This window comes from Somniosus microcephalus, unplaced genomic scaffold, assembly GCF_052327205.1.
Source record: "Somniosus microcephalus isolate GS21.2 unplaced genomic scaffold, FLI_Smic_1.0 unresolved_chr7, whole genome shotgun sequence".
In the NCBI taxonomy this organism is placed as follows: Eukaryota; Metazoa; Chordata; class Chondrichthyes; order Squaliformes; family Somniosidae; genus Somniosus; species Somniosus microcephalus.
In genome coordinates, this window is record NW_028225185.1 from 3,721,075 (window position 1) to 3,735,602 (window position 14,528).

Here is a 14,528-nt window from a genome sequence, read left to right on the forward strand (position 1 = left end):
CCACCATTCAGCCCCGAGCCTGTTCCACCATTCAGCCCCGAGCCTGTTCCACCATTCAGCCCCGAGCCTGTTCCACCATTCAGCCCCGAGCCTGTTCCACCATTCAGCCCCGAGCCTGTTCCACCATTCAGCCCCCCGAGCCTGTTCCACCATTCAGCCCTGAGCCTGTTCCACCATTCAGCCCCGAGCCTGTTCCACCATTCAGCCCCGAGCCTGTTCCACCATTCAGCCCTGAGCCTGTTCCACCATTCAGCCCCGAGCCTGTTCCACCATTCAGCCCCGAGCCTGTTCCACCATTCAGCCCCGAGCCTGTTCCACCATTCAGCTCCCCGAGCCTGTTCCACCATTCAGCCCCGAGCCTGTTCCACCATTCAGCCCCGAGCCTGTTCCACCATTCAGCCCCCCGAGCCTGTTCCACCATTCAGCCCCGAGCCTGTTCCACCATTCAGCCCCGAGCCTGTTCCACCATTCAGCCCCGAGCCTGTTCCACCATTCAGCCCCGAGCCTGTTCCACCATTCAGCCCCGAGCCTGTTCCACCATTCAGCCCCCGAGCCTGTTCCACCATTCAGCCCCCCGAGCCTGTTCCACCATTCAGCCCCGAGCCTGTTCCACCATTCAGCCCCGAGCCTGTTCCACCATTCAGCCCTGAGCCTGTTCCACCATTCAGCCCCGAGCCTGTTCCACCATTCAGCCCCGAGCCTGTTCCACCATTCAGCCCCCCGAGCCTGTTCCACCATTCAGCCCCGAGCCTGTTCCACCATTCAGCCCCGAGCCTGTTCCACCATTCAGCCCCCTGAGCCTGTTCCACCATTCAGCCCCCCGAGCCTGTTCCACCATTCAGCCCCGAGCCTGTTCCACCATTCAGCCCCGAGCCTGTTCCACCATTCAGCCCTCTGAGCCTGTTCCACCATTCAGCCCTGAGCCTGTTCCACCATTCAGCCCCGAGCCTGTTCCACCATTCAGCCCTGAGCCTGTTCCACCATTCAGCCCTGAGCCTGTTCCACCATTCAGCCCTGAGCCTGTTCCACCATTCAGCCCCGAGCCTGTTCCACCATTCAGCCCCGAGCCTGTTCCACCATTCAATCATCTGTAGCTCAACTCTATTTACCCAGCTTTGCTCCCTATCCCCGATATCCTTACCGAACAAAAATTTAGCGTTCTTAGTCTCGAAAGCTTTAATTGTTCCAGTACCCACAGTCTTTTGGTTATAAAAGCTCCTGATTTCCACCACCCTTTGTGTGAAGAAGTGCTTCCTGACATCACCCCTGAACAGCCTGGCTCTCATTTTAAGATTCTGCCCTCTTGTTCTGGATTCCCCCCTACCAGAGGAAATAGATTTTCCGTATCTATCCTTTCAACATTTTAAACACCTCGATCAGATTACCAGCGGCCCCCCCCCCACCACCAATTTTCTAAACTCAAGCCAAGGCAAGTTTATGCAACCTGTCCTCGTAATTTAACCCTTTAACCCCCAGTATCATTCTAGTGTATCTATACTACAACCCCTCCAAGGCCAAGATATCCTTCCGGAGGTGGGCCGCCCGGAACTGAACCCAGTCACTCCCGATGGGGCCTGACCAAGGCTCTGTGCGACTGAAGCATAACTTCCTTCTCTCTGTATTCCAGTCAACAAGACATGGCGAGTTAGCCTCTCAATTCACATCACCTCTCTGCTCCACGTTACTACCCAAGGTGAGAGCGTCACAATATACAATTCGGAATCATGTTCAAAATATACAGCAATCAAAGACATTGCAAAAATCAGAAACCACATCACATCTGTGAAAACAGAGCCTTCATTCAAGTGCAAAGCTTTAACGCCTTCCATCAATCTGCAGTGCTGATTTCTGGGCTTTATTGCTCCTGAATTCTGGTAAAAAACTGTGAAATTATTGCTGTGAGCAGTATGTATTTTTTTCACAATTAGAAAACTTAATTATTTAATGGGATTTGAACAGAACAACCTTGGAGGCTACAAATAAAATACTTTAAGCAAATAATAAACGCTCGTGCTTTCATAAAAGTAGAATGCTAGAAGAAATGGGCATGCATCAACATTAACTGCGTCCCCAGCTCTTCCTTCACGAAGCTCTGTTCAGCTACCTGATTCATGCCACTGAAGGTGGACGCTACAGCGGAGCTGGCCAAACAGCAATGTGTGCATCACGCCAGAACCGCACTGTGCCAATATTGAGGCTGCCAGATTTTACTGGGCTTAACACTAATTTTTGAATTCTGTCAGGGGTAATTACGGGACGCAATCCGGTTCCACCCAAACATCAGAAAGTTTGAATCTAGTACAGGTGCCACAATATCAAAACACCTTCAAACACAGGCCATTTCTTTCCCTTGGAGGTTTGCTCCATATATTCCTACCTGGTGGTGTCTGCGAACTTCTTTCGCCGGAAGGTGGCCTGTCCCTCCTTATTAACCTGCTTGGCGCGCTGTCCTGTGTGGCGAGAAGTTCCGGGCTGTCGGACTGCTTCTTCCGCCCCAGACCATTAGAGAGTTTGCTGGGCTTGTAGCTTCCTATTGCACTTGTAAACAGATTGGTGTGTTCTTCGCTGATGCTCGACTCTGTGCTGGGCATGTATCGGCCTGAACAGGAGCCCACTGCCCCATCAGTACAGTCTATTTGGAGAGGAGTCTGCAATCCTACAGATATGGGACCATGCTCTGTGGAGTCCCTTCGGGCCCACTGATCCCCTCGACTTAACAGGCCTTTTGATGACGTCAAGTGGGAGTATGGCATATGGAACCTGTGTTTGTCTTTGTGTTTATGCCTTTCTGACATAGCTTCCTTCCCATACGTGTACCGGCGTAACAACGAAGGATTAACCGTTAAACCGTCCACAGACGGGGTGTTTTGTTCGGAGGAACGATGCTCCCGGTGCTTGTGCCGGTGCTTATGCTTATGTTCATGCATCCAGCTGTAAGCCATTTCTGCCGGAATGCTGGCGTAAGTGCCCATGGACAGGAGCGAGGTCCGACTGCCAGCTAAGAAGGCCTCTGGTCGGAGGAGCCGGTGTTTCTTTTTGTGGTACTTGTTGGGGTTCAGGAGCAGGTGGCCAGTATGCATGTATGAGGGAGGCGGCATTGTACTACTCAGGGAGGGGGGAGGAGGAGGGGGAGGTGGGTAGAGCGTTGGAGGATACCGTGCATAATAGCCCAATCCCAGAGGGCCGGCTGAAACGGGGGTCGGCGAGTAAGGCATACTGTATGAAGGAAAGAACCCACCATTTGCAAGGGGAAAACCCAGGCTGTGGACAAAAGGGACTTCAGCCATTGCGTCTCGCATTTTCGGAGGCCTTCCCCTCTTCTTCTTCAGTTCAGGCTTTCGGACATAGTGCATAGGGTCGAAAGGGAAAGGTGGGTGGGTGTAGAAGCTGCCAAAGTTGATTCGAAAGATAGAAGGAAGGATGTCTCTCGGGATGTAGTGATGACTTCTGTGAGTTATTCTCAATTCACTCAACCTAGTTATTAGTTCCTCCAATTCAGCTAGAAAATTGGGGTCTTGCTTGCTCCGCAGCTGCAGATACTTCTTTTTCCGTTTCCTTTTCTGCCGCTTAAGCTTGTCATAGCTCAGGTAATCGTGCGTTCTGCGTTTGCATTTGTGTTTGTGTTTCTCTTTCAGGCTAGTGAGGACGGCTGCGCTCTCAGGAGGCATGACGGAGACGTGGTCAAAGGAGTACCGTCGTTTCCTTGGCCCGCAGAACTTCTCCGCCCTATCGGACGTGCTGTTATTGTCTGTCCCGATGCCACTGTCACTCGGGATGGTCTCCTCACTGTGCGACTCGCTGATGGGCGACGGAGTGGCCTCCTTCAGCGAGGTCAACTCGCACAGGTGCGAGGGGGAGTTTGGCAGCAGCGTCGGAGGCGAAAGTTTCCGGGAGCGCCCCTTGGAGGCCTTGCGCATCGCCAGCGTCTGCACCACACTGCCTTTGCTTCCGTGCAGGTGCAGGTTTGGCACTGGGGTGGGTTCGATGAACCCAGCGTCACTGCTGACCGGACTCTGACTTCCACTCACCCCCGACGACTGGGAATAAGTTGGCGAAGGCAGCACATCCGGGGCATTCGCGGCTGTTGACTGCGTGAAGTTTGGCAGCACTTGCCCTAGTGTTGTGGAGGATGTTGGCGGGGATGGCTTATTATCGATAGACAGCGTGCTACTTAGATACGGGCCATCTAAAGAGATTTTGGGTTTTCGGCCCCTTTTCTTTCCTATGTAAATAGTTCCTTTCTTACTAACATTAATCTGCTGGCCCAACTTGGAGCCAAAGGTGGCAGTAAGTGTGGAGACCGTACTGCTCAGTTTCGATTGCACTTTCCCTTTATTACTGGACCCACTTGCACTTAAAAGGATCTGATTCAAAAGCTTTTTCCTTTTCAGCGTTTTCATTTTGTTGATCTTTTTGATAAACTTCTTGTCTAAAAGTGTTTTCATCAATTGCCTCTTCCCTTTCTTGGTGGACTTGGAGTCGGTCTCACTCCCCAGCTCAAGGTCGTCGCCGGGGCTGGTTTTCTGCGCGTGATCCACTGGCTTGTTCTGCAGCTCGCTCAGGTCGAGACCCCTGTGCGGCGGCGCAGCTTCCGCCTCGCCCATACTATCTGCGGCAGTTAACGGGGTGGAAAGCAGCGCAGTTGGCGCGGCAGCTTTGGCTGCGGGCACCAGCTGCTTTTTAGGTCTGCCCCGCCTCCGTTTTCCAGGAAGAGAGGCCACAAACGTTTTACTGGGCACAATTTCAGTTTCTGGTTGAAGTATAGGAGGCTCTTTCTCCCGAACAAATTCCTTCGTCTTTGACACCACAGAAAGTACTTTGGAAGCAGGAATCTTTAAATTCCGACGCGGAGGCTCTTCGAGTTGTGGCATGGGATCAGGCTTTGCTCGGCCTCTTTTCGATTTATGAGCATTGAAAGTGCCACTTAGTGACTGGGAGTCTTGTGAACCATTTTTAGAGACTTTCTCTTCGTGGTGAGCTTGCAGAGATAGAAAATGTCTCCCACCCTCGGTTTTCTGGGGTAGTGGCGGGGAAATGCAAGCCTTCGTTAACTTTGGCAGTCGCGACTTGGCCATTTTACTTTCAGTTAAAACGGGTGAAAATCCTGCGTTCCTGATCAGTGGAGCCGGGTCAGTATGAATTTTCTGTTCTGTTCTGTACGTGGCAGTTTTCAATAGCCCCGATGACACGATAGGCGAAGCCAAGCACTCCCCAAACGCAGCAACAGTACTGCTTGCAACCACTTTCATTCTGGGCCTCTTCCCTTTCCTTTTGTTTACAGGCTTCAGCTGGATAGTAGAGTTAGGGACCGGGCAGCTCTGGTAGGCTCTTTGCAGCTGCTGATGTGCCACTTTCAGCGTGCTGGGCTTGAGAGAGGGTTTGCTGTTTAGGAGGCTTTTGAAGTTAGCCACCGCGCTGCTCGCAGAGCTCGGGGAGTCCGTTTTAGGCGCCGGAGAGCATCCCGACTCGCGACTGCCCCCGGTTAGCTGAGTGAAAGCCTTCATGCTGTCCAAGCGTGGTGGCTGCAAACTGCTTTCATGTGTGCGTTCCGCAGTCGCAGCCTCGGCGGTGAAACTGTGAGCATGGAGCTTGAAGCCAAAGTGAGGGGGGAGGCTGCTCGAGGCGGGCTGACTTTCAACTGTGGGCTTGCTGTCCAACTCTGAAATTACCAACACAGGCTCAGTCTCTATCTGGATGGAAGTGGACTGAGAGGGAGGAAAAGCAGCATTCCTGTTTAACAAAGCTACGGGTCCTGCTGGTGAAGGTGCAGAGAGGGCCCCTTCCAGCCCTGCTCCACTGGTGGACCACCTCCCATAGGCGTCAGTGCTAGTCGCGGCTCTATGGTCGGCTGAAGTGCAATTTGTTGTAGGTTGCTTATCGAGCTTCGGGATCGTGTGCTCGGCCTTCTCCGTGGAGGGCGGCCGGTCGTGCCGGGGTGAGATTCCTTCACTGCACAGTGCTGCATCATGCCCTGGAGATTCTTGCCTTACCGATGCTTTTTCTAGAACAGAGTCCTTATTCATTTGTGTTAAAAGGGTCTTGCCACAAGTTTTACTGCTGGCAATGTCCTTTGCCGATTGCGGAGCCTCCTGCTCGCTCAAGTTCACAATCTTGTAATCGACATAGGCCGGAGTGCTCAGGTGCTCCTTAACTGAGCTGGCAGCAGCAAGGCTAGCTTTCAGCTGGCCCAAATCTTTGTTCGTCACCATCCCATTGCCAACCCCTTGCTTCCTAAACTTCGTTCTGGAAGACTTCGACACAGGACAGGCGTTTTTTAGCGCTGCCGACTTCTCGATCGAAGATGCTTCGCCGTTCGTTTGTCCTTGATCTTTCGTGTCAGCGTTTCTGGTGCTCCCCGGGCTACACACAGCAGCTTTACTACATTCAGAGTGTTCCAAACTTGAAGAAAGGGGGGTTTTCGCCTCTCCTCCCGGCTGCAGATAGCGACCTTCCTCCACAGAAGATTCGACGCTCTTCATTTCCTCACTTTTCTTGTGCAACTTCAGGGAACCCTGTGCATTTTGTAAAAAGAAAAAAGGAAACGTCACACAAGGTTCTTAATCTAGTAAAAAAAAAAATTGAAAACAAGCGCGAGCAAACCATTTTGTTCACCTTTAGAATACAGTCAGAAACGTCAACAATAAGGCATTTTCTACTAGTTAATGGAGTTAAAAAATGATCAAAGGACTGATCCACGTAAGATGGAGATGCAGGAGGGAATGGCCGCGGCTCACACTGGGACCTCCGGTGGAACCAAAGGCAATACTGGCCCAGGCACGATGGGTCGAATGGCCCCTCTGTCTGTGCCGTACATTTCTATGATTTTACAAATAGAATTAAAGTTCAAAATGAAATCAAACAGCTTGTTAACGTTAGAATTTTCATAAAGGACAATTGCTGTTAGCAATATTGGTTGGAGATTCTCTTAAATGAAACTTACAAATCTGAACTTCATTGCTAGACTTGGAGTCAAAATATGATTTTTTTCTACTGTTTACTGCTAACTTGGGACTTGATTTTATTTTTTAAACTATTTGTCATTTTGCAAGGAAATCAACAGTGAAGACAACGTAAAAAACCAAGCGGCCATTGGAAAGACCGAATCCACTGTCCTCGGCTTTCTTGCCATCAACTCCATCCCCCTCCCCGGCCACTGTCTCGGGCTAAACCAGACAGTTTACAACCTCCGTGTACGATCTGACCCCGAGCTGAGCTTCCGACCTCATATCCCTGCCATCACAAAGACCACCTCCGCAACATAGGCCGTCTCTGCCCCAGCAAAACTGCTGCTGAAAGGCTCCTCCATTTCTGGGTCACCTCCCGACATGACTATCCCAATGCTCTCCTGGGCGGCCTCCCATTCTTCAAACTCGGTAAATTACAGCTCATCCAGAACTGCGCTGCCCGTATCCCAAGTTCCCTCTAAGCTGCGTTTTGTTGTGCGCAGCCCGTTTATTTCAAGGCGCAGTCCCTTTAAACTTCTGCTCATGCGCAGCATTTCCAATGGAAAGGCTTGCGAGTGGCCTGCGTGGTACCTCGCAGATTACAGGAAACATTGCCCACCTCCAATCGTACATCAACTCCTGCTCACCCGTGATCACCTCTGTGCTGACCTGTATTGGCTCCCCGTTTCCCCAACGCCTCAAATTTAAAATTTTCATCCTCACGCACAAATGCCTCGTCGCCCCGCATCTCTGTAACCGCCTCCAGATCTACAATCCCACCCCTGAACTTTGCGCTCCCCTGAATCCGACCTCGTGCGCTCTCTCTGTAATTCGCAAGATCAGGTGAAGGGTGCGCACAGGCTTCGACCAAACTGAATCATTACGTGTCCAAATTCCCGTGCGCTTTATCAAAGCTTCGCAACAAAAGGCGATTTCTCTGGAATAGCACATACTACCACAACATATTCCACAGGACCAAAATAGCTTAAAAAGAGAAACATTTGCTGAAGCAGTCACGTTGCAAGAATAGCTTAAAACCCACCATGCATTTGGCAGCGGGCCTCAAAAAACCCAGACAAATGTCTGTGGCAGATACACCTTCAACTGAGACAACAGAAATGATGGTTCTACACCAGGGGGCAGGTCACACGCTCAGCAGTGCTGCGCTCTGCGATTGGTTTTCATCGTCATACCGTGGCTTCAAAAACCGAATGGCAGCACGCGGCTCAAGCGCTCGCTTTGCGACTCTCTGGTTAAGTGATCCGACGCGGTTCTTGGCAAATTCAGAGGGAACAAGCCTTTGTAAAGCTTGTGGACCCACGGTCGAATGGCGTTGCTCGGTTCAAGTCTTCAAACATTTTTGAAGGGTTTGTCGAGTATTGGAAGTCGATAGTATTTATTACACAGTCACTGAGCCGCGGACAGTAGCACCGATCCAGTCACTAGCATCGCATCATTTCAAGTCAGTCCACAAGCTGCTGTGCATTTACCCAATTAGTTTCTGTTTGTACACAAAATAGTCCTGGAGCTCGGTGCTTCCCAGACAGAAGAGAAATAGGGGAAAGTTCACCTTTTATCTATTCTCAACGATCAAATCCCTCCATGCAGCGCCCCTCTCGATCTCTGTAGAACTGTAGAATGGTACAGCACAGGAGGAGGCCATTCGGCCCATCCAGTCTGCGACGGCTCTTTCGAAGAGCAATCCCGTCAGTCTCACTCTCCCCCCCCCCGGCTCTTTCCCCACATCCCTGTAACGTTTTCTCCTTCAAGGATTTATCCAATTCCCTTTCGAAGGCGACGATTGAATCTGCCTCCACCGCCCTATCAGGCAGCGCTTTCCAAATCCTAACCACTCGCTGCGTAAAAAGGTTTTTCCTCCTGTCGCCTCTGGTGCTTCTGCCAATCATCTTGAATCGGTGCCCTCTGGTTATCGACCCTTCAGCCATTGCAAACAGTTTCTCTTTATTTACTCTGTCTAAACCCCTCATGATTTTAAACACCTCTATCAAATCTCCTCTTAGCCTTCTCTGCTCCAAGGAGAGCAACCCCAGCTTCTCCAGGTAACTGTAATCCCTCATCCCTGGAACCATTCTAGTAAATCTTCTCTCTACCTTTTCCAAAGCCCTCAAGTCGTTCTTAATAAGAACATAAGAAATAGGAGCAGGAGTCGGCCAATCGGCCCCTCGAGCCTGCTCCGCCATTCAATAAGATCATGGCTGATCTGATCCTAACCGCCAATCCACTATCACAGAACCATCTCCTGAATCTAACAGAATTAGACACACGAAATAGGAGCAGGATCAGGCTACACGGCCCCTGGGCCCGCTCCGCTACCCACAGGGCCATGACCAATCCGAACCTAGACTCATGTCCAAATTCCTGCCCGCTCCCCGTAACCCTTAATTCCCTTTACTTCTTGGAAACTGTCTATTTCTGTTTTAAATTTATGTAATGTTGTAGCTTCTACAGCTTTTTGGGGCAGCATATTCCATGGACCTACCACCCTCTGAGTGAAGTAGTTCCTCCTCATCTCAGTTTTGAAAGAGCAGCCCCTTATTCTAAGACTATGCCCCCCAGTTCCAGTTTCACCCATCATCGGGAACATCTTCCCCGCATCCACCCGATCCAACCCCTTCACAATCTTATATGTTTCAAACAATCTTATATGTTCCTAAAGTGTGATGCCCAGAACGGGACACAATACCTCAGCTGGGGTCAACCCAGTGTTTCAAATAGGTTTAGCATAACTTCCTGGCTTTTGTGCTCGATGCCTGCACTTATAAAACTCAGGATCCCACTGTCACCTCCTCCGAACCTACGACCCTCAACAACTCTACATTCCCCCAACTCTGGCCTCTTGTGCATCCCCCACTCTCTTCGCCCCACCATTGGCGGCCGTGCCTTCAGCTGCCTGGGCCCGGAGCTCTGGAATTCCCTCCCTAAACCTCTCCGCCCCCCTCTCTCTCTCTCTCTCCGCCTTTAAGACCCTCCTTCAAACCTACCTTTTCGACCAAGTCTTTTGTCACCCATCCTAATATCCCCTTCTCTGGCTCGGTGTCAATTTTTGTCTGGCTACGCTCCTGTGGAGTACCTTGGGGCGTTTTTACTACAGTAAAAGGCGCTGTATCAATGGAGGTTGTTTTTGAATGGACACCAGCAGAACTGATGAAAGATTAACAGAGCAGCTTGAAACCTGTCGGTTTTCCCTCCCCGATACTGGTGGGCTTGCTGTGTATTGCCAGCATTCCCAGTTTTTATTTTTATCTCCTCAGTTAGCCTGATTGAGGAAAGGGAAGGTCCAAAGTGAACTAAAATATTCCCCCTCTTCAAAAAAAAAGAGGAAAACACACGGGTAACTTTCAAAAAGCCGAAACTAAAAAAAAAAAAGTTTTTATTTCAGGCAACTTTTGGAAAGTTTTGTCTTTGAGGAAGAGGACGTGAACATTTCCACAAGTCCTGTGCTCAGGTTCACCTTCAAAATTATAAATTTGACAAATCTTTCCCAATAAAAGTGACATTAGAGCGTTTGGGTGGGGGGGGGGGCACAGGAGGAGTTGTTTCGGTTTCTCTGGAGGGGCAGCACAGGTAACCATGGTCCCTTAGAGCTTGCTTCATTGCTCCTGGGCAGGGATGTGCTTACCTTTTGAGCTGGAGGCCAGCCACACACGCCAGAAGCCACGAGCGGGCCACGTACGATAATGCAATAATGTAAGCCCCATACACAAAAGCGAGACCATGCGAGGCCCCCGACCCCCTATTTCCCTCCACCTTTCCCCTTATCCAGAGCCTGGTGAACAGTTGTTTTCAGACTGGAGGGAGGTCGACAGTGGTGTTCCCCAGGGGTCGGTGGTAGGACCGCTGCTCTTTTTGATATGTATTAATGACCTGGACTTGGGTATACAGGGCGTCACTTCAAAGTTTGCAAATGATACAAAACCCGGAAATGTATTAAACAGCGAGGCGGATAATAACAGACTGCAGGAGGACATAGGCAGACTGGTGGAATGGGCAGACACGTGGCAGATTAAATTTAACACAAAGTGTGAAGTCATACGCTTTGGTAGGAAGAATGAGGAGAGGCAATATAAACTAAACGGTACAATCTTAAAGTGAATGCAGGAACAGAGAGACCTGGGGGTGAATGTACACAAAGCTTTGAAGGTGGCAGGACAGGTTGAGAAGGCTGTTAAAGAAGCAGACGGGATCCTGGGCTTTGTTAATAGAGGGATAGAGTACAAAAGCAAGGAAGTTATTGCTAAACCTTTCTAAAACACTGGTTAGGTTCCAGCTGGAGTAGTGTGTCCAATTCTGGGCACCACACTTTAGGAAGGATGTCAAGGCCTTGGAGAGGGTACAGAGGAGATTGACCAGAATGGTACCAGGGATGAGGGACTTCAGTTGTGTGGAGAGACTGGGGAAGCTGGGATTGTTCTCCTTAGAGCAGAGAAGGTTAAGGGGAGATTTGATAGAGATGTTCAAAATGAATGACTGATAGAGTAAATAAGGAGAAACGGTTTCCAGCGGCAGACGGGTCGGTAACCAGAGGACCCAGATTTAAGGTGATTGGCAAAAGAACCAGAGGTGAGATGAGGAAACATTTTGTTACGCAGCGAGTTGTGGTGATCTGGAATGCGCTGCCTGAAACGGCGGTGGGAGCAGATTCAATAATAACTTTCAAAAGAGAATTGGATAAATACTTGACGGGGAAAAAAATTACAGGGCTACGGGGAAAGAGCAGGGAGTGGGACTTAAAGAGCCAGGACAGACACGATGGGCCGAATGGCCTCCTCCTGTGCTGTATCATTCTATGATTGTATGATTTACAGCCAGCTAAGAACTTTTTCTGAAATGTAGTCACTGTTATAATGTAGGGAAGGAATCAAACAGGCAATTATGGGGGAGCTGAGCACAATGTGTTCAAGAACATTACAGAGAAAAGGGTTAGAGATGGGAGTGATGGTTGTAAAGGGTGGGTTTCGGAGGAGGGTTACTAACAGCAATTTTGAAAGGAAGGGGAACGGAGCCTGGGCAAAGAGAGCCAGTAACCATGGTAGTGAACACTGCGGCAAGGGTTGGGTCACGAGGGGATTGAGAGAGCAGGAAGTGGGTCATACAGAAAATATTATCTGAATGGCAATAGATTGGGAGAAGGGGAAGTGCAACGAGACCTGGGTGTCCTTGTGCACCAGTCGCTGAAGGCAAGCATGCAGGTGCAGCAGGCGGTTAAGAAGGCAAATGGTATGTTGGCCTTCGTAGCGAGAGGGTTCGAGTACAGGAGCAAGGATGTCTTGCTGCAGTTGTACAGGGCCTTGGTGAGACCACACCTTGAATATTGTGTGCAGTTTTGGTCGCCTTACCTGAGGAAGGACGTTCTTGCCATGGAAGGAGTGCAGCGAAGATTCACCAGACTGATACCTGGGATGGCAGGAATGACGTATGAGGAGAGATTGTGTTGATTGGGCTTATACTCACTGGAGTTTAGAAGATTGAGAGGGAATCTCATCGAAACCTATAAAATTCTGTCAGGCCTGGACAGACTAGATGCAGGAAGGATGTTTCTGATGGCCGGGGAGTCCAGAACCAGGGGTCATAGTCTAAGAATAAGGGGTAAGCCATTTAGGACAGAGATGAGGAGGAATTTCTTCACCCAGAGAGTGGTGAACCTGTGGAATTCTCTGCCACAGAGGGCGGTGGAGGCCAATTCATTAAATATATTCAAAAAAGAGTTGGATATATTTCTTAAGGCTAAAGGGATCAAGGGATATGGGGAGAAAGCAGGGACAGGGTACTGAGTTTGGATGATCAGCCATGATCTCATTGAATGGCGGAGCAGGCTCGAAGGGCCGAATGGCCGACTCCTGCTCCTATCTTCTATGTTTCTATGTGCTTGCTCAGGATTCAGTGGAAGAGTTGCAGAGTGAAAAAGTGTCAGAGCTGCAGGCGGTGGGGGGGTCACTCTGGGACGTGGAAGGAGATTGGGGGGGGGCGGGGGGGGGGGAAAAGAGAGAAGATGCGGAGTGTTTACTTCTGATACGAAGAAGAAAATGTCCATAAGCTCCTGGCACTTGATGTATGAAATGAGGAAGGAGGGAGCAACGAGGGTCGGAGGAGGTTCTTGGTCACTGGGGAGCGTGGGATTGATACCCAACCCTTCTCGGGGTGATCCCGGAGTAGTGGGAGGACTTAGCTATGGAATGAGAGGCACAATCTTGCTCGAGATGGAGGAAAAGATCAGAATTGAACATATAATAACCTCCCATAAAAGTACAGCAACTTTTTTTTGCCCCTTCAATGTGTATTAAGTTACAACAGCACAGCCTGTTTAGCATCTTCACAGGTGTACAGTGCTACAGTTGAACAATGCCCATTTTGTGACATTCTAGCGGCGCGGTGGTAAATTGCCCAACTACACAGAATGATGAGTAAGCAGTTCTTCCCATTCAGAGTGACCGCTTCAGTTTGAGTTATGCCAGAGATTCGCATCAGGCTAGGACAGTAGAAAGGCCTGATTGAAATCTCTGCTTCTCTATTGTGACAAGTACAACGCAGAGCTCAACATTAAAACTAGCAGAAGCATGGGACACAGGGCAAGCGGTTTAAAAAAAGATAACTGTGCAAGACGCAGTTAAAACCATTGGTCCACCGACTAAAAATATACTCGAGTGCCGTAGGCAGATGATTTGTTTAAAAAAAAAAGCTGCCGTAAGATGTTCCTTTATGTGGCGTCACACTGGAGTAAGTGCAAGTTGACCTTGGAATACATTAACTGGTTCACTATGCAGATTACACAGTCACCGCTCTATTCTGGGTCCAGTACCTGTATTTGCTTCAATTTGTGATTGTGCAGGCAGTTTCATACTGGCAAGCACGTGAATTGTATCCGGGCAGCCATTAGCATAAGCCCGGTGAGATCATCTTTAGTTTGGAGCAGCCCACTTTGAATGCTGTCAGCTGGACTATAAATAGGTCATTATTAGAAATTGGGAAGGGGAATTTTGCAAATTGATGCAGAGAACGGCTGCAAAAGGGAGTTTATCCTTCTGGGAAAGCAGCTTCAAAACTTGGTGCCGTAAAAATACGTGACGTTCCCAAAGCTTCTGCCATCTTTGGCTTTAGTGTCGTGTCCTGTCCTGTCGTCGAACTCCCTCCTCCTGACTAGGAGGGCGAAGTCGTTTGATCACGGACTTCTCCAACAAGGTAGCATCAATCTTACTCTGCACCTCCAAGTGGCAGATCAATGGTCCTGTGAATGAACACAGCATCCCACTGACCAACGGAACTGACCCACACAGACTGGGAAGGCCACAGGCTCCATCCCTGCTCGGTGCTGGGTTAACTCTCAACCAAGGCAAAAGTTCCACGACGGTCCTTAGATAAGGGGCGTCAGCATCCTGATCGCTAACCTGTGACACTATGTATAGATAGTGGGTAAAAAAGGATTCAAGCGAATTGCAAGGCCCCCCCCACAGCTTGACGACACTCACATAGATCATACGGTTATAGGCCGCTCACGTGAGGTACCTGGAGTGGACCTATCCTCTGTGGAGCTGTACTCCAGAGTGCGTTAGCATGCCAAAGAACAAA

At 49.8% G+C, this 14,528-nt stretch overlaps 1 protein-coding gene across 1 annotated transcript in view; it reads right to left on the bottom strand.

Moving 5' to 3' along the window:
- ash1l (ash1 (absent, small, or homeotic)-like (Drosophila)) overlaps positions 1 to 14,528 on the bottom strand; it is a 255,851-nt gene that overhangs the window by 190,071 nt on the left and 51,252 nt on the right. Inside the window, 1 exon segment of the mRNA XM_085978244.1 lies at positions 2,378 to 6,512. Coding sequence (XP_085834370.1) covers positions 2,378 to 6,512 — 4,135 coding nt within the window.